Source organism: Papio anubis, chromosome 14 (assembly GCF_008728515.1).
Source record: "Papio anubis isolate 15944 chromosome 14, Panubis1.0, whole genome shotgun sequence".
Lineage (NCBI taxonomy): Eukaryota > Metazoa > Chordata > Mammalia > Primates > Cercopithecidae > Papio > Papio anubis.
This window is the reverse complement of record NC_044989.1, coordinates 105,727,378-105,744,783: the sequence shown is the minus strand read 5'-3', so window position 1 is coordinate 105,744,783 and position 17,406 is coordinate 105,727,378. Positions and strand designations below refer to the sequence as shown.

At 47.4% G+C, this 17,406-nt stretch overlaps 1 protein-coding gene across 21 annotated transcripts in view; it reads right to left on the bottom strand.

Annotated features, from left to right (window-relative positions):
* KANSL3 (KAT8 regulatory NSL complex subunit 3) overlaps nt 1-17,406 on the bottom strand; it is a 90,529-nt gene that overhangs the window by 50,543 nt on the left and 22,580 nt on the right. For 12 of the 21 annotated variants that reach the window (XM_009184655.4, XM_009184663.3, XM_021925061.2 and 9 more), the window contains 16 exons: nt 12,345-12,476; nt 11,668-11,784; nt 11,337-11,438; nt 11,157-11,228; nt 9,965-10,039; nt 9,621-9,778; nt 8,435-8,498; nt 7,799-7,999; nt 7,443-7,599; nt 5,923-6,000; nt 4,286-4,477; nt 3,755-3,839; nt 3,228-3,358; nt 1,727-1,836; nt 1,089-1,311; nt 618-751 (listed from right to left, as the gene is read on the bottom strand). In XM_009184655.4, the coding sequence (XP_009182919.1) occupies nt 618-751; nt 1,089-1,311; nt 1,727-1,836; nt 3,228-3,358; nt 3,755-3,839; nt 4,286-4,477; nt 5,923-6,000; nt 7,443-7,599; nt 7,799-7,999; nt 8,435-8,498; nt 9,621-9,778; nt 9,965-10,039; nt 11,157-11,228; nt 11,337-11,438; nt 11,668-11,784; nt 12,345-12,476 (2,031 nt within the window). Of the gene's footprint in view, nt 1-617; nt 752-1,088; nt 1,312-1,726; nt 1,837-3,227; nt 3,359-3,754; nt 3,840-4,285; nt 4,478-5,922; nt 6,001-7,442; nt 7,600-7,798; nt 8,000-8,434; nt 8,499-9,620; nt 9,779-9,964; nt 10,040-11,156; nt 11,229-11,336; nt 11,439-11,667; nt 11,785-12,344; nt 12,477-14,137; nt 14,191-17,406 lie in introns of all 21 variants that reach the window. The other 9 variants (XM_003908985.4, XM_003908984.3, XM_009184659.4 and 6 more) reach the window with 6 other exon arrangements.

Genomic DNA, 17,406 nt, shown 5'->3' with positions numbered 1-17,406 from the left:
CGCCTGTAATCCCAACACTTTCAGAGGCCAAGACAAGTAGATCACTTGAGGTCAGGAGTACGAGGCCAGCCTGGTCAACATGGTGAAACCCTGTTGTAGCCAGGCATGGTGGTGGGTGCCTGTAATCCCAGTTACTTGGGAGGCTGAGGCAGGAGAATTGCTTGAACCAGGGAGGTGGAGGTTGCAGGGAGTCGAGATTGCACCACTGCACTCCAGTTGGGGCGATACAGCAAGACTCCATCTCAAAAAATAAAAATAAAAACAAAGAAAGAGCATTAGCTAAGTAGCCTCTACTCACAACTCTGAAGGATGAAACCAAGGATGAGAAAAAAAATTAAATGAAAGGAAAAGCAAACAAAAACATTAAATACTAGGCACTGCGACCCACTTGAACATACACAATCTTCACAATATCCAGGGAGAGATGTAGAAGAGGAGGCTCAAAGAGGTCCATGATTCGCTCAGTATTACAAAGCCAAACTCCAGAGTTCAGATTTGAATTTGAATCTGAATCTCGTCTGTCCAGTGCATGGGCAGCCCCTTCAATCAGCCAGTCAGCTGGTCTCAAACTTCCCAACAATGAAGCCCACGTCCTCAGTCCTTCCTGGCAGACTCACCTGTGAGCTGGAGGGCAGCACCTGGGAAGAGGGCTCCTCGGATGGGGCTGCTCCTGAGCCCATAGGGCTCAGTGTGGTGATCCTGCTCGGCTGGCCACGAAGTGTCAGAGTAATGGTGGTGGGGACCTTCAAGCCTGAGATAGAGAGAGAGAAGCAGTATTTTTGAGTCACACTCTCCACCTTCTGCTGAGGCTTTCCTTTCCTGGAGAGCTTCTCCCCCACATAACACAGTCCCTTGGCCTCCTCCCCAGCTGGGTCATCTATGCACTATCGGTCAATCTGAAAGGCAACAGGAAACAGCCTGTGTTCGCTCAACCTCTCTGGGGGATGGGTCCACACAGCGGAATCTGAAGGTCAATGCCAGGACCCTGTGGGACTGGTTTCAACATCACACCTTGCCCACATGAGATGGGAAGGTCCTCGGGGGAAGACCCCAGACCTGGGAGTCCCCACAGCTCTCATGAGACTCACCTGATGCTTGGTGAGAGATCTGAGCCAGGCCAGGGAGGCTGCTTGCCAACTTAGCGAGGCCCCCATTGGTCAGCAGCTGGTGGATGGCTGTGGGCTTCCCACCAGGAGTGGCACCCAAGGAGGAGAGAGTGGTGGCCACAGGAATGGTACGGACAATGGTGCTGGTGCCCGTGGTGATGGCACCCAGGCTCTGCATGGGGGTGGGCAACTTCACACTGCTGGCCTGTGGGACACACAAGCCCAGGTGATCAGAAGCTGTCGCCCAACAGCAACGTTCGAGTTTGGAGGGCCCACAGCATATTATTAAAGGCTAACATGTATTGAGTGCCTACTACATGCAAGATACTCTTCCAGGCATTCTGCATATATTATTTCACTCTTACAACAACTCTATGAGGGAGGTACTATTATTACCTCATTTTATAGACAAGGAAACAAAAACAGAATGGTCAAGAAACTTGCCCAAGGTCACACAGTAAATGATAGACTTTAACCTTTGGAAGTTCCCTGCTGTGTAGCTAGAAGGCTGTTTGTCCTTGACCCACTTGACTCCAGACCTAGTTTCCCTGCCAAAACCAACTGAGCTGAGGAGGCCTCCTCCCTACACCTGCCCAGCCCAGCAGATGGCAGATGTGCACCTGTGGGGCTGGTCCTGGGGAGGGATTTGCTGGAAGGCCAGAGGTCTTGCTGCTGATATCCTGCAAGCTGAAGCTGAGGCCTTGGAGGAGGCTGCTGGCTGATGTGGCCCCTAAGAGAGGACATAGCAGGAATCAGTAGAGACTCAATCACTTGCACTATCCCAAGAGCAGCCACATCCATCCACTCTCACCACCAACTAAAACACCAATGGTGCTTGCCCTTGGACACCCCCGTCCTCAGAAAGAAGGCAAGAAGGTCTCCCCAGCCAGGCACACACGCAGTGGATGCCACACAGGAAAGGTACTGTGCCAGACACTGCCCCGGATTTGCTCTGCACCTGCTGCAAACCATCAGTCATACATTTTGGGCCATTTTGAGAAATCCAAGTTTGTTCCTTTCTTTCCAGGGAAGAAGAAGAACTTTTTAAGCCAAAAGAATTCTAAATACCCAACTTTCACTTTGCCTCACACAATCAAAGCAGAAAGGAAGTAGCCTCAAAGCAGTAAGAAAGGTTCTTTTAAAGGAGAAGGGTTTCTTTTTTTTTTTTTTGAGACGGAGTTTCACTCGTTTCCCAGGCTGGAGTGCAATGGCGCAATCTCCGCTCACTGCAACCTCCACCTCCCGGGTTCAAGCGATTCTCCTGCCTCAGCCTCCCAGGTAGCTGGGTTTACAGATTCCCGCCACCACACCTGGCTAATTTTTTGTATTTTTAGTAGAGACGGGGTTTCACCATATTGGCCAGGCTGGTCTCAAACTCCTGACCTCAGGTGACCCACCCACCTCGGCCTTCCAAAGTGTTGGGATTACAGGCTTGAGCCACCGTGCCTGGCCAGGAGAAGGGTTTCTGCAATGCCTTGGCCCTGCTGGGCTCAGGCAACAGGTCTTTCAAAGTAGCGTTAGTGGGTAGGACAAAATGACAGACAAGCACAGACAGAAAAATGTCTCATTTTGCTAATGCCCAGTGTAGCACCATTTCCAGTTTTATTCAGTCAGATGTGCTTAAAACAGCAAAATAAAACCATAGTCAGCCCTCAATTATCTGTGGGCTTCGCAGCAGATTCGCAGATTCAAACGACCACACGGATAGAAACCTGTGGATATGGAATGCCAACTGTATGACATAGTTTCATATAAGGGACTTGAGCATCCATGGATTTTGGTAGCGGTGAGGGTCCTAGAACCAATCTCCTGTGGATAAGAAAGGCTGACTACACATATACGTCCTATCGGCTATTTCTCCTTACAGTAGAGGGTACAGCACCTGTTGACTGGAACATTTAATCACCTGCAGATCAGGACATTTACTCACTGCATTTATTCAAGGCCAAGGAATCCCTCTGCCCAAGCTAATTCCAGTTTCACGTAAAGCCTCTATGATCACTCTAAGACCCAGAGGCCCATGCTGTGGATTCAGCTCCAGGGATGCTTTCCCAGGACCACCTACCAGCAGCAGACCAAAAATTCTGTGTTGGAAGGGGAGAATGCTGGGCCACAAGATACCTGGGAGGGAGCTGCCAGGAGAGGTGGCCACCAGGCGGCTCTGCAGTGTGTGCAAGGCACTGGGTGCAGTGCTGCTGGAGACCACTGAAGGGGCTGGGCTGGCTGGGACTCCACCTTCAGAAGAACTGGACCTGGAGACAAAGGAAGTAGCTCTGTTATCCAAAGGTCACAGGGCAGCAAGCCCTAGCAACACAGGCAGGGTACAGAGTGGGGCCCAGCAAGGCTTTCAGCAGCAGACACACACCGAGAATCTTCAGCTTCTTTGTTCCACTTTCTGAACCTGGCCTCTAGTCTTCTAAAAGTCCTTACTTACAGGACTTACAGCAAAAGGCAGGGGACACTTTGGAATCTGAAGTAAAAATGAACTCTGGGTTGACCCAAAAGCAAGACAAAGATCCCTATCAGAAGGAAGTCACATTTCCCAAACGGACAGAACCCAGAACCCATCATTTTCCAAAGCACTAAATGAACCAGAAGCAGAGGGAAGGGAAAAAAGAATAGACACAGATGGTCCAACAAACACTCACTTGGCTGTGGTGAGAAGTCCTGTGAGCTCCTTGGCCCCTGCTGAAGCCTGCCCCAGTGTCATGGTGATGGGCTTCCCACCTGCAGCTGCAAAACAGAGAACCCCAAGGCCCCGGTCAGTCCTATTTGTCCGCTACGTTTGCAGGTTCCACAGTTTAGGCTAAATGCAAGATGTTACGGACAAGAACTGGAAGATGAAAAAAGATGAACTATGCTAGAGTAGAGAGAGCTGGGGTTTTTTTCCTTCTATTTTCTAAACTTCCTGAAATATTCTGTACCTTTAATTGAAGCAAACAAAAAAAGAACAAAATATACGCTGCTTTGAACTACGGCACAGCTTCCTCTCGTATTCTGCCTGCTGCTTGGTCCTCATTCAGATGGGCTCACGCCCACTTTACCCACATGTATAGCCTCATGCCTTCTTTGCTCCGGGCATCTCTCCAAATGAAGCAAAGGCTGACATGCTGGTGAGTGGCCGCCAAAGGGCAATGCTGTGTACCTAGGAGAGGTCAGTCGTAGCAAGAGAAACTCACCTTCTGGAGCACTTCCTTGGGAAGGAGCACAAGGCCCTCCAGCTGTGTCCCCTTGGGAGATAAGGGACACCTTGATCTTTGGTCGCTTGGAGGTCTTACTGCCAGGAAGGGGACTCGAGGGATGGTGTCGCTTCAGCTGAACCCTAAGATCCTCTTTCTCTCCTTCCTCCGGTGGTTCTGATGAAATGGGAACTAAGAGATGGAGCTGAGTTCAGATCCTCCACAATCCAAAAAAGCCCAACAGACACTCGGTCAATAGCAGCACCAACATAGCTATGTGTAAAACGCACAGGAGAACCACTCTATGTCCAGGGCTACCCCTCAAAGGAGACTGCCCATGCTTCAGGACAACTTCACTCAGGCCCTGCCCGTGGGGGACCCCACTTTGCCCTTCTTAGAGGATGGCTCCCTTCTCATCCCTCATCCTGCACTGGAATCGGAAGGGAAGGGCCTGAGTTGGTAGGAATTAACAGACAGAAGACACCCCGACCCTGCCTAGCCAAGGTCAACAGCAACAACAACAACAACAGAGGACTCAACACAGTAAGTCAACAGCCCTTCCCAGACTCAAAAAGTGTGATGATCATCTTCCTGTCTCAAGCCCTCCCCACATCATCACACAGTTGGGGACATTAAACATTCTATGAGAACTCATGGAGGAGCAGGTCATCCAGTTCTCTCTAAAAAGCAGAGTTTTCCAAAAGGCTCTCAAGAGTCCCACCCTACCCTAAGAGCCCAGGGTTGAGGATTCACTTGCCAAATGGAGGCAGTGAAGAGGACTGTCACCAGGACTGAAAGCTGGCTATGAGTAGCTACTAGGAGAGAGTACCTCAACCAGGCAACCTCACAGCTCCTGCCCAGAAGTAACAGGGCAACACTGGCCCATGTCACAACCTGGTCCCCAGGTCATGTGTACTAGCACAGACAAAGGCCATCTGTTCACACATGGGCTTCCACTTCCACTGAATCAAACAGGCTCATCATGTATACAGCCAAGCTTTTTGGACTCTTAGGTTATCTTTCAAGCTTCAAAGATTCCCTCCTCTTTAAACCCAGAAGTCTACCCTAGTTCTCTTGTAGCATAGGGAAGCAAAGACTGGGGTGGGGAGGAAGGCAGCAGTCACATGAGGATGGAGGAAGGGTCCTGGCATGAGGTAACAGTCAGGATATAACCAGCTAGAAGGATTGCTTAGGGGACAAATGCATTGGCTAAAATCAGAGTAGAAAGGAGGGTGGAGGGGAAAGGAGTTTCAGGGTCTATGCTGATATGTGACTGGTGGGCTTGTAGCCACCAGATAAACACAGGACAAGAGGCAGGGAGAAAAACACACAAGGAAACTGAGACTCACAGGCAGTGCCACAGGCATACAAAAAAGCAGCAGAGCCAAGACCACAGTGAAAGAAAGAACCACACTAAGAGACAAAAAAGAAAATACCCTAAGAAGCAAACAAAAGAATGAAAAAAGGGCAAAGACTACAGAGTAAGCAACAGGGGTCAGCAAAACAAAAGAACACAAAGAAAAAGAGAGAACAGGAGGAAACCAAACTGAGGCAGAAGAGAGGGAGAGATGGAAAATAAATAAGGGGTTGAGGAGCAGAATGCAGTGGACGAGCAGGCAAGAAAGAGTAATACTCACCAAAGAGACAGGAGGAGGTGCCAGGAGGAAGAGCTTTCCTCACCAGCATATTTTGTTTCAGAAAAGCAGCAAACTGTGCTGGAATGAATCAGAAAGAATTACAGAATCACAGCCAGCCAGAGAAGGGAGAAAAAGAGAGAGAATAAGAAAAAAGGTTGTAGAAAATGGCCAATAGGGGCTCCTTCTGAAATTACTGCATGGCAACCTGACTCTGCCATGGAGTCGGTCTGTAGAAGCATCTAAACTGACTAGTACTACCTGCCTCATGGGGCTATGCCAAAACTCAACAAACTACAGCAATGCGAGTGCCATGAAGAAGGACTCCATGTATGTTCGCTATTAGTATTTCCTGTTTGCCCATCAGCTCTGCTAAGCCAGGGTTCTAAAGCTGCTACTCTCCCCCATGAAACCCTAGGTCCCCATTTCAAACCCAGCTTGCCAATCAGCCTTCCAAAGTCCTTAGATTCTCAACTAATCACCCTCTCCAGAAGCACAGCACATCACCAGCTCTGTCTTCATCAGAAGTGTAAAGACACACTGTCCTCAAGGGACTTGGCTCTGGCCACCACTCATGAAGATCCATGGCACAGCATCCGCGCAGACCCTCGGGGCCTGGCCTCATTTCTCAACTCCTCCCATCCACTCATACTTTTCTACTCCTTGTTAGTACTACTCTTACAAGCAAACTCACAAGAGGTCTGAGTTTCGGTTCTGATCCTTTGGCTCCACTAAAAGAAACACAGGGAAAGTAAACAGATGAGCCTCCTATCCCCTCCACGTCTGTCTGCCAGACAGCCATCTCTGGCTGCTGCCTCTTCCCAGGCACCCCTATTCCTGAGAAGCTCAGGTGACACATGCTCCTGGACACATCGTTAAACACCAATGCCCAAGAAGCCTTACATCAAGGCCACCCAACTGGATCAATGTGGGGGAAGGGGGACAGAGCACTGTTTCTTCTTTCCCCACCCAGTGAACTCTCCCTTTTCTATAGCTCCTTTCAGAGCACTTACAGCTCACCAAACTCTTACTTTCGACTATATGAATACTTCCCAGCCTCATCTGAAACCTGTCTGCAGAGAACCCTGACAAACTTCACTGAAAGTCTCAGTGTGAGAATCTTAACGCTTCAAGGGTCAAACAAAGAAAGGGCATGATGCCAGGTGTGTTGCCCTAGAATCTGATTAATAAAATCAATCACCCAATACTTATGATCAGAGAGCCCTGACTGGAGGAGTGGCTGGCAAGGTAGAAAAAAGTTTAGGCCAATATACATGTTCATAAAGCCTAGCTTCCCCAGAACAGCAAGACAAAGCTGTAACTAGTGATCACAAAGCCCCACTCACTCAGAGGCCCTGCCATTCATTTCAATAATTAATTCTGAACTTTGCCTGCACAGAAATGTGAGAAAGGGTGCCTCCCATCCGCCTGGAAAAAGCCGTAGATATCAATACTGTGCAGCCGCCACGTGGCATGGCACCAGCAGACAGCCCCAGGAGGAGCCCCCGGCCGGGTGCCTATACCTTGAGCTTGTTTGTGGGTCAGCACAGCTTCTGTCCGCTGCACATGTCTCTTCAGCAGCTGAGAGCTTCCAATCTGACTGGACTTCTGGGCAGAGGTCACCGCAGTCACTTTGGTCTTGGGACTGGAGGTGGGGCTGCTGGACACACTGGAGAGATCCTGAGTAAGGTGAGAAGGCCAAGAGATGAGCCAACGTTATTAGGATCTGACCATGAGTCAGCACGTCCCTCTGGAATTCCCCTTGTAGGAACTCACAGGCCCATGGCACTAACAAGACAGAGGCATCCCCAGGAAGTTAAGGAACCAACTCTGTGGTGCTGATTCCCCAGCAAAAGTGCTCCCACCCTGCTCATACTACCTCTGAGCCTGAGGGTGAGGCGGGCAGCTTGGCAGCTGGGGAGGCAGGTCTACTGCCCCGCTCAGGGACTTCAAAGGCCAAGTCTCTGCGGGCCACATCGCGGGGCTTCTTCTTCTTCTCAGCATCCTGATCCCGAGGGTCAGAGCCCATGTGACCCTCAGCACGAGTGAGCACTCCAGTCAGAAAGTCCACAATCTCATCCTAGTGTAGAGAGGAGCCAACCAAGGCCTTTTAGTCCTCATCTGGAGAATGGGAACCTCTCAGATACTTACCAACTAAAAGAAATTCTCCCTCAGCTCTGGCATCTGGATGTGCCAGTCCTTCCCCACTCAAACAAGGCCTGGTGCAAATCCCAGGCTTCTGAGCAACTGTGGTTCGAGAAGACCAGCAAGTGCCTCTGTCAGGGGGAGCTCCGGGGTGGTCACACTCCACCACTTTTCCAACACTCTCCCTCCTGATGCTTTGCTTACATTAATTCACCACTCTCATTTTTCTTTGCTTTGCTTATGACTGAGACCTACCAGAGGCCCCAGTGGAGGCCTTCAGAGCCAAAGAGGCCACTACTAATAAGACCAAACCTACAAGGCTACAGAAAGGCAAGCCTAGCTGAGAAAAGCACACAAAACAACTGTTTACCTGAATACATCTGTCCACCATGCTCTGAGTCAACCCTTCTGATTTCTTCTTTGCTTTGCTTATTCTAAGAAACAAAATGGATGACATGTTTACTTCTTAATTCCATGGCGTCCTAAGAAAATAAGAAAGTATTTCTTTTCTGGGCTATTTTCTAGCCCCAGGAGGGCCATGTTAGCCTTAAGTAATGCAACCTCTCCAAACCTCTTCCTATGTCTGCAAAATGGGGAATCATAACATCTCATTCATGAAGTTGTGGGGATTAAACAAAATAACATATGTAAAGAAACCAAGCACAGTGCCCAGGACAGTCCGCTCCAGAATTCCTGTACCTACAGCTTAATAGGTCAACTCTATCCAGAACCCGGGAGGCAGAGGTTGCAGTGAGCTGAGATTGCACCACTGCACTCCAGCCTAGGCGACAGAGCCAGGCGCCACCTCAAAAAACAAAAAACAAACAAACAAAAAAGCTCAAGGTCGTGAAAGACAAAGATGGAGGAACTCTACCAAATTAAAGGAGACCGAGGAGACATGGCAACTAAATCCAAGTGTGATCCCGGGCTGGATGCTGGACCAGAAAAATGACATTAGGGAAACAACTGATGAAATGTGAGTCTGTAGATTATAGTGTCATGTCGATGTTAATTTCTTGATTTGGGCTATGTAAGATGTTTAACATTTAGAAATCAGGTGAAGGGTATATGGGAATTTTTTTGTACTAGTGTTATAACTTTTTATAAATCTGAAATTTCAAATATTAAAAAAGATTTTTTTAATGCTGTCTTTTTTTTTTTTTTTTTTTGAGACAGAGTCTTGCACTGTTGCCCAGGCTGGCTGGAGCGCAGTGGTGTAATCTTGGCTCACTGCAAGCTCCTCCTCCCAGGTTCACGCCATTCTCCTGCCTCAGCCTCCCAAGAAGCTGGGACTACAGGCGCCCACCACCATGCCAGGCTAATTTTTTGTATTTTTAGTAGAGACAGGGTTTCACCGTGTTAGCCAGGATGGTCGCGATCTCCTTTCCGCCCACCTTGGCCTCCCAAAGTGCTGGGGTTACAGGCAGGAGCCACCACGCCTGGCTAATGCTGTCTTTTAACTGAACCAGACTGGTCTGTAGTTACACTGCCAGCTTAGAGGCGTATCTCTAACACTGTAACACAGCTCTCTTGCAGCTCTAGGAGAATCTACCCACCTGAGATTGTCATCAGCTCCCCCAACCACCACCAAGCTGTTCTCAGCTCGAATCTTCTCCCGGAAGTCCTCCATGGCTTCAGGGTGACATTGAAGGGAATTTTGACCAATGACAAAGAGGACCGGAGTCTTCATATCCAAGAGGGGATCATCTACATCCTAAAACAGGTATAGGTTTTAGAATCGGCTTCTTCATATTCACAAAGCACCGACCCGGAAACTCCACTAAGGAGGATCAGCTGTGCAACTGCAGTCGGCCTCGGCCTCAGCATCAGCTTGGACAAGGTACGCATACTCACACTCCCGCTGCCAATGACCCAGCACTCAGCTTTATCACACTCTTACCCCTCTGGGGCCATCCACGGTAAGCAGAGGAAACCCAAGGCAGACAACTGCGGTGACATACTCCATCACTGACACCTGTAAATAACGGAACAGTTTGTCTAAAGGTCAATTGAGTTCATGGCACCTCAGCCGACCCAGAATCCAGGAGTGGTCCAGACCCACCAGAGAGTCTCACCTCTTCCTCCCCTGTCCTAATATCTGGGTGCATCTTCTGCCACAACGGCAGCAGTAAGAGCACAAGACACAAGGTATGTCATTCCATAAGCAGCCACTACCTAGAGAACTGGGGCCCCAAGAGGACCCCAGCAGGTGGCTGAACCATAGAATAGAAGGTTCAATATTCCTACCCTGTCAACTCCCTCAACTAGAGCCCTCCTGCTCCATTTTTCTCCACAAATAGTAAATATAGTCAAGAGAACACAATGTTGCCACTCACCCTTAAGTGAAAAAAAATTCTCTCTATTGAACTTAATGGATAGTTACCAGACAGCCTAGATTTCTTGGAGCAACTGCTAAGGCCCACCACCCTGGGAGCAGGACTATGGGGACCTTCCTCCTCTCATAGCTATCACTTGACTGGACTGCATGAAGCAAAATTAAGGCTTTGGACACCTGAGGGACACTTACACAAACTGACAGACATACAAATGTATGTAAAATATGAAAAGATTCCTTGATGTCTTGGAAAGGGACTGAAATGAACACAGCATCAAATTCCAGAGCTACTAATATTTGCCAGCTACAATTAGTGTTGTTTTTTAGGTGGGAGAACAGTATGGTACTTATGTTTAGAGAAAAAAAGGGATCCTTTTATTTTTTCCACAGATATATGCCAGTGTGTGTGTGCGTGTGTAAATGCTATGATATTTGGGATTTTTCTTCAAAACAATCTGGGGGAGAAAGAAAGTAAGTAGGGTGAGATAAAACAAGCCCAGCCAAGAGCTGATCACTGGTAAACCTGGGTGAGGATCCTGGGGGTTTATTATACTATACCTGCTTTTGTTTCTGCTTAAAGTTTTCCTAAATAAATTAAAAATTGTTTTAATAAAATTTGTCCTCTACAGTTTAAAATGCAATTACATAGGTAAAGTATCTAGCACAGAGCCTGAAACATAGTAAAAGACTCAATGGTAGCTATCATTAGTGGTATTCCATCCCAGAACAACCTCCAAATAAGATAGAAATTACTTACATGACAGGCCACCAAAGCTCCTGTGTTCCAGCCAATCAAGATAATGGGTTTGTGTGGGAAATGGCTGTGAATCTTCATGGGAAGAGAAAGAAGACAGTAAGACAGGAGGCCAAAGATGGGTGCAGAACAACCCCAGAATGCTGGGTATGCCACAGTGCACTGAAACAGGGGCGTTCTCACCTCCAGCACTTTGCTTCTCACTGCCCCAATCATATGCTCAAGACACTGTAGAACTCCTACCCCACTGCCATTGTTCAGCAGATGGGTGGCTACAGGGATGACCTGAAGGAAAGAAGTAGCCCCAACACCAGCAGAGGTAAGTTTCAAATCTTTCAATTCTGTTTGACCTACCCCAAACCCTTTCAACCTTGGAATTCCACATGAAAGAAGGGTTAGAGGAGGCTCCACATTCAAGTTATCCATTTTGACCTCCCTCCCACATACTCTTCTCCTCAATTCTCCAAGACTATATTCCCTGCCAGGAGGGAGTTCCTCCTGCCCCCACACATACCTTGCCTAAGCAGGAGAGCTGAGACTGCCAGAAGCGGTGGCGGCGTGAAGTGGGAAACACAGAGCTGGAGGGACCAGAGGAGGCGATGAGAATCAGTGGAGAGCCAGGGAGTTTGCTCTAAAGAGGAAGGATCCCACCCAAAAACCAGTGAGTGAGAAGTTTTCTTCCACGAAATTCCAAGTATCCCAATACCTTTCTCATCCCAACCAATGCTCCTTTGCTTGTGAAATATGTTAAGCACTATACAAAATAAATTACTAGTAATAGTTAAAGAAGCTGGTCAGTCGCACCGGCTCACACCTGCAATCCCAGCACTCTAGGAGGCCGAGGCAGGCGGATCACCTGAGGTTAGGAGTTTGAGACCAGCCTGGCCAACGTGGTGAAATCCTGTCATTACTGAAAACACAAAAATTAGCCAGGCATGGTGGTGTATGCCTGTAATCTCAGCTACTCAGGAAGCTGATGCAGGAGAATTGCCTGAACCTGGGAGGCAGAGGTTGCAATAAGCCAAGATCATGCCACTGCACTCTAGCCTGGGCAATAGAGCACGATTCTGTCGCAAAAAATAATAACAACAAAAAATAGTTAAAGAAGCCATTTATCCTCCTGCCAAGGTTCTAAGGCTTGAGTCTAAAATTTGTATGTGCCATTGTTAAGTCCTGAGCCATCCAACTTACTGGTTTGTTATGAGAAAGCACGCCCACAGCAGGGTCCCAGGGCCTCTTCAGTAGGAGAGACAAGGCCTCAGCTCCTGCAGCCCCAGTCTTCGTGTTGGATGACACAAGCATCCGGTCAATCAAGGTTGGGATCTACAAAGAAGGAAGAGCAAAGCTGATTCCAGTGTAAAGCAGGAGACCTGCCACCATCAGCAATCAAGCAGAAGAGCAGGGCCCCACTAGAAGCCAGACAGACTTCAACGAAGCCTCTAAAAACCTCCTCAGGAGCAGCAGTATATATAAATAAACGGGCGAAAAGTATGCTCCCACCATGAAAAGTGAATGGGTACAATCCTTTGGAAAGCAGTCTGGATATGTGGCAAGGGACTTAAATGTACTCCCATCCCTTTTCCAAATGTTTCTACTTCTGAGAACCTTTCCAAAGAAAACATATCAGAAACAAAAATACACACAAAAGGATAAGGAGAGTTATGCACAGAGATAAATCAACTATGAACAATAATAAAGTAAAAACAATTTAATATATGTATGTATACGTAAGGGAGTGGTTTAGTCAACTATCTACCTAATTGGATATTAACAATTATTTTCAAATATTTACAAGAATTTATTTATTTATTTATTGAGACAAAGTCTCGCTCTGTCACCCAGGCTAGAGTGCAGTGGCCTGATCTTGGCTCACTGCCACCTCTGCCTCCTGGGTTTAAGCGATTTCTTGTTTCTCAGCCTCCCAAGTAGCTGAGATTACAGGCGTGCACCACCATACCCAGTTAATTTTTTGTATTTCTAGTAGAGATGGAGTTTCACCTTATTGGTCAGGCTGGTCTTGAACTCCTGACCTCAAATGATCCACCCGCCTCAGCCTCCTAAAGTGCTAGAATTACAGGCGTCAGTCAGCCACTGAGCCCAGCTTTCAAATATTTACAAGAATACATAATAACATATAGCAATAATTTTGCCAAAATGTTACAGGTAAAATAGAACATATAAAAATGATCTCTACTCAAAGCTGGGCTCAGTGGCTCATGCCTGTAATCCCAGCACTTTTAGGAGCCAAGGTGGGCAGATCACTTGAGGTCAGGAGTTCGAGATAAGCCTGGCCAACATTGTGAAACCCTGTCTCCACTAAAAATACAAAAATTAGCCAGGCGTGGTGGCACACCAGTAATCCCAGCTACTCGGGAAGCTGAGGTACGAGAATCACTTGAACCCAGGAGGTGGAGGTTGTGGTGAGCTGAGGTCATGACACTGCATTCCGGCCTGGGCTGCAGAGTGAGACACTACCTCAAAAGAAAAAAGAAAAAAATTATCTCTACTCAGAAAAAAGACTATAAGAAAATATGCTGCACACCTGTAGTACCAGCTGCTCAGGAGGCTGAGACAGAAGAATCACTTAAACCCAGGAGGCAGAGGTTGCAGTGAGCCAAGAGCGCGCCACTGCACTCCAGCCTGGGCAACAGAGGGAGACTGTCTCAAAAAAAAAAAAAAGAAGCCAAAATGTTAATATGATCTCTATAGAGTTTATGGGTGACTTTTTCCTTTACAGATTTCTATGTTCCCTAAATTTCCTCAATGAGTGTCAGTTGATTTTATAATTTTGTTTAATCTCCATTTTCTTCTAGAGTACTGCTTTCAAGCTGTGGTGTACTAAATAAACCTGTTATTATGTACAAAAATATATATCCTGCTATACTATGTACAGTGTACTTTATCTCATGTCTGTTTTTTACCATCTACCAGAAATGTAACGTTACAGATGTGCAAATATAAGTTTCAGACATGTTGATGCTTACAATGAGAAGAAATATCTGCGAATTCCATGCTACCCACAAAAGGTCAAAATGACCTAGGGGAAAGGAAAAATGTTTAAATATTAGAGGCAGTTTTCAGAAAAACAAAAAGGTTTTGAAAAATTGGAGAATAAAAAGTACTACGGTTTTGATGCAAGTTGTAAAACTCCAAAAATAGCAGAAGATAAGTTGCTCTTAATTTAAAAACAGAGAAACTAAATGGATTTCTATATGAGAAATTAGAGAATTATAACCATTAGACTTTCTCAGTTTAACTCAGGAAACAAATATTCGTGCAACTGCTTTCACAAGGCACGAGGCTAGTACTACAGAGGAATTTATTCTACAAGAGGTAATGAAGACAAACACCCAAATAACGGTGGGGGATGGGAACAGGGAAAGACCGATAACTGCCATGAAAGAAACAGAAGCCCAAACTGCTATGATTCAAACCACCCAACAGAGAAGGAGAAGTTGAGGCAATTTTCATCTAAGATGCAGCATGTGAAATGAGACAGGCTCTTTGGAACAGGCAGGATTCCAACACAAGATGAGAGAAAAGCCTTCCAATCAGAGACACCAGCAAGAGGCAAGAACATGCAGAGCTTATTCCAGGCACATATGCACTAAAGTCAAGGATTCAAGCAAGGAAGGAGAAGGATGTAAAAAGCCAGTAGGAAGGATAAGACCAAACCGCAAAGGATCTTCCCGTTCTTTGTAACTCACTCTAGAACTGTGAGCCACTCAACACTTTGAGGCAAAGGATCTGACCCTGGGTTAAGCTTTTGTCTAGCAGTACTGTATAGCTATGAAACCAAAGAGGCTTGAAACTTGCTTCCTGTCAACAAGGGATAATCAATAACTGAATTTTCCACTTGGAGCTGGGAAGACCAAGCTTCCCTGGTCTTTCCAGCATTGCATTCACTCTCAACAGCTGACTAAAAGGCTAAGGTCTGTGCCTTCTCTTTATCATAACGGATCTAATGGTGAAAGTAGCTGGGTGAAGAGCATGATTCCATCCACCCGCGCTTTCACATCCAGCAGGCACTTTACAAGTAAAACAATCTTATAATCATTTATATCCTTTGGGAAACAACCAAAGTATTTATTGTGAATCTAAATATAGTCATGGGAAAATAAGAGTCCGATGGCAGAGGAACCACTGTGGAGAGCACAGCCCAGAGAGGATGTTGCCTCAAGTCTGAGGCCCTTGCTCACTGGTGTACCAGCGAGCCTTCCACCATTCCAGCCAACCCACACCATGGCCCAGCAGCATGGGAGGAAAGCACCCAACTATGCATGATGTGGAGTCCCCCCAGTGGTCTGCCAAGGTCATAGTAACTGACATTCACACAGGATATGTCCAGTCAGTAACTTAAATAGGGCAGCAGTACAAATTCCTCCTTAAAGGGAAATTATGCTAGCCATGGTGAGTGAGGCAGGGTCACCAGAGAACTGAGACCTTGGGCACTACCAACACTCATCTCCTACAGTGTATTCACCAATGTTACACTTTTACCATAGGTAGAATGCTGAGGAGAACATATGTGAAGAGGCCTACAATACTTCTGGGCCACCACTGTCTGGGCCCCATACTCTACCTGCCCACCACTCACCTCCCGGGTCCAGGGTTTCTACTATAGGGGAGCAGTACGGGGGAAAGTCTGGGACTCCCTTTTCATTTGTCTCTTTCTTCACTAGAAAATATACGGCCAGGTGCAGTGGCTCACGCCTGTAATCCCAGCACTTTGGGAGGCCGAGATGGGCGGATCACGAGGTCAGGAGATCGAGACCATCCTGGCTAACACGGTGAAACCCTGTCTCTACTAAAAATACAAGAAAATTAGCCGGGCGAGGTGGCGGGCGCCTGTAGTCCCAGCTACTCAGGAGGCTGAGGCAGGAGAATGGCGTGAACCCGGGGGGGCGGAGCTTGCAGTGAGCCGAGATCGCGCCACTGCACTCTAGCCTGGGGCACAGAGCAAGACTCCGTCTCAAAAAGGGTAAAAAATATAAAAAAAAAAAAAAAAGAAAATATACTCCACGGCCAGGTGCAGTGGCTCACGCCTGTAATCCCAGCACTTTGGGAGGTCGAGATGGGCGGATCACGAGGTCAGGAGATCAAGACCATCCTGGCTAACCTGGTGAATCCCTGTCTCTACTAAAAAATACAAAAAACTAGCCGGGCGAGGTGGTGGGCGCCTGTAGTCCCAGCTACTCGGGAGGCTGAGGCAGGAGAATGGCGTAAACCCGGGAGGCGGAGCTTGCAGTGAGCTGAGATCCGGCCACTGCACTCCAGCCTGGGCGACAGAGCGAGACTCCGTCTCAAAAAAAAAAAAAAGAAAATACACTCCACCAGAGAAGGGACCAGTTTTGTTTTGCTCACCCCAGTACCTGACACACATAGGGCTCAAAATAAGTAACTAATGTCAAATTTCCTACCATGAATATTATTAATGTATCCAGTCCTGAGTTTTATTTCAGCACTAAACCAGTCTTCTAACAAACTTGGCACCCTTTAACTTAAAAACAGATAAGAAACAATGAGTCTGCAAGTTTTGGGGATGGCTGAGGGAACATGTTGGTCAAGCAACTTACAGCAGCAAGATGAGCCAGCTTCCTGTGAAGCATAAAGTAAAACTATTAAAAAAAAAAAAAAAGTCAAAAACTGAATCAGGCTCATGCCTGTATCCCAGCAATTTGGGAGGACAAGGTGGGAGGATTGCTCGAGGCCAGGAATTCAAGACGCGCCTATAGCAAAACCATCTCTATAAAAAATTAAAAATTTAGCTGGGTGTGGCAGGGTGTGGCAGCTCACGCCTGTAATCCCAGCACTTTGGGAGGCTGAGGTGGGCAGATCACCAGGTCAGGAGATCGAGAGACGATGAAATCCTTGTCTCTACTAAAAATACAAAAAAATTGGCCGGGCAGGGTGACACACGCCTGTAGTCCCAGCTACTCAGGAGGCTGAGGCAGAATTGCTTGAACCCAGGAGGCGGAAGTTGCAGTGAGCCATCATGCCACTGCATTCCAGCCTGGGCAACAGAGCGAGACTCTGTCTCAAAAAACAAGAAAATTTTAGCTGGGTGTTGTGGTGGCACACACCTCTAGTCCCAGCTACTTGAGAGACTGAGGCAGGCGGATTGCTTGAGCCCAGGAGTTCGAAGTTATAGCGAGCTATGACAGTGCCACTGCACTCCAGCCTGAGTGAGACAGGAAGACCCTGTCTCCAAAGGAAAAAAAAGGCCTCAGACGACTTTGATTGAATCAGTTCT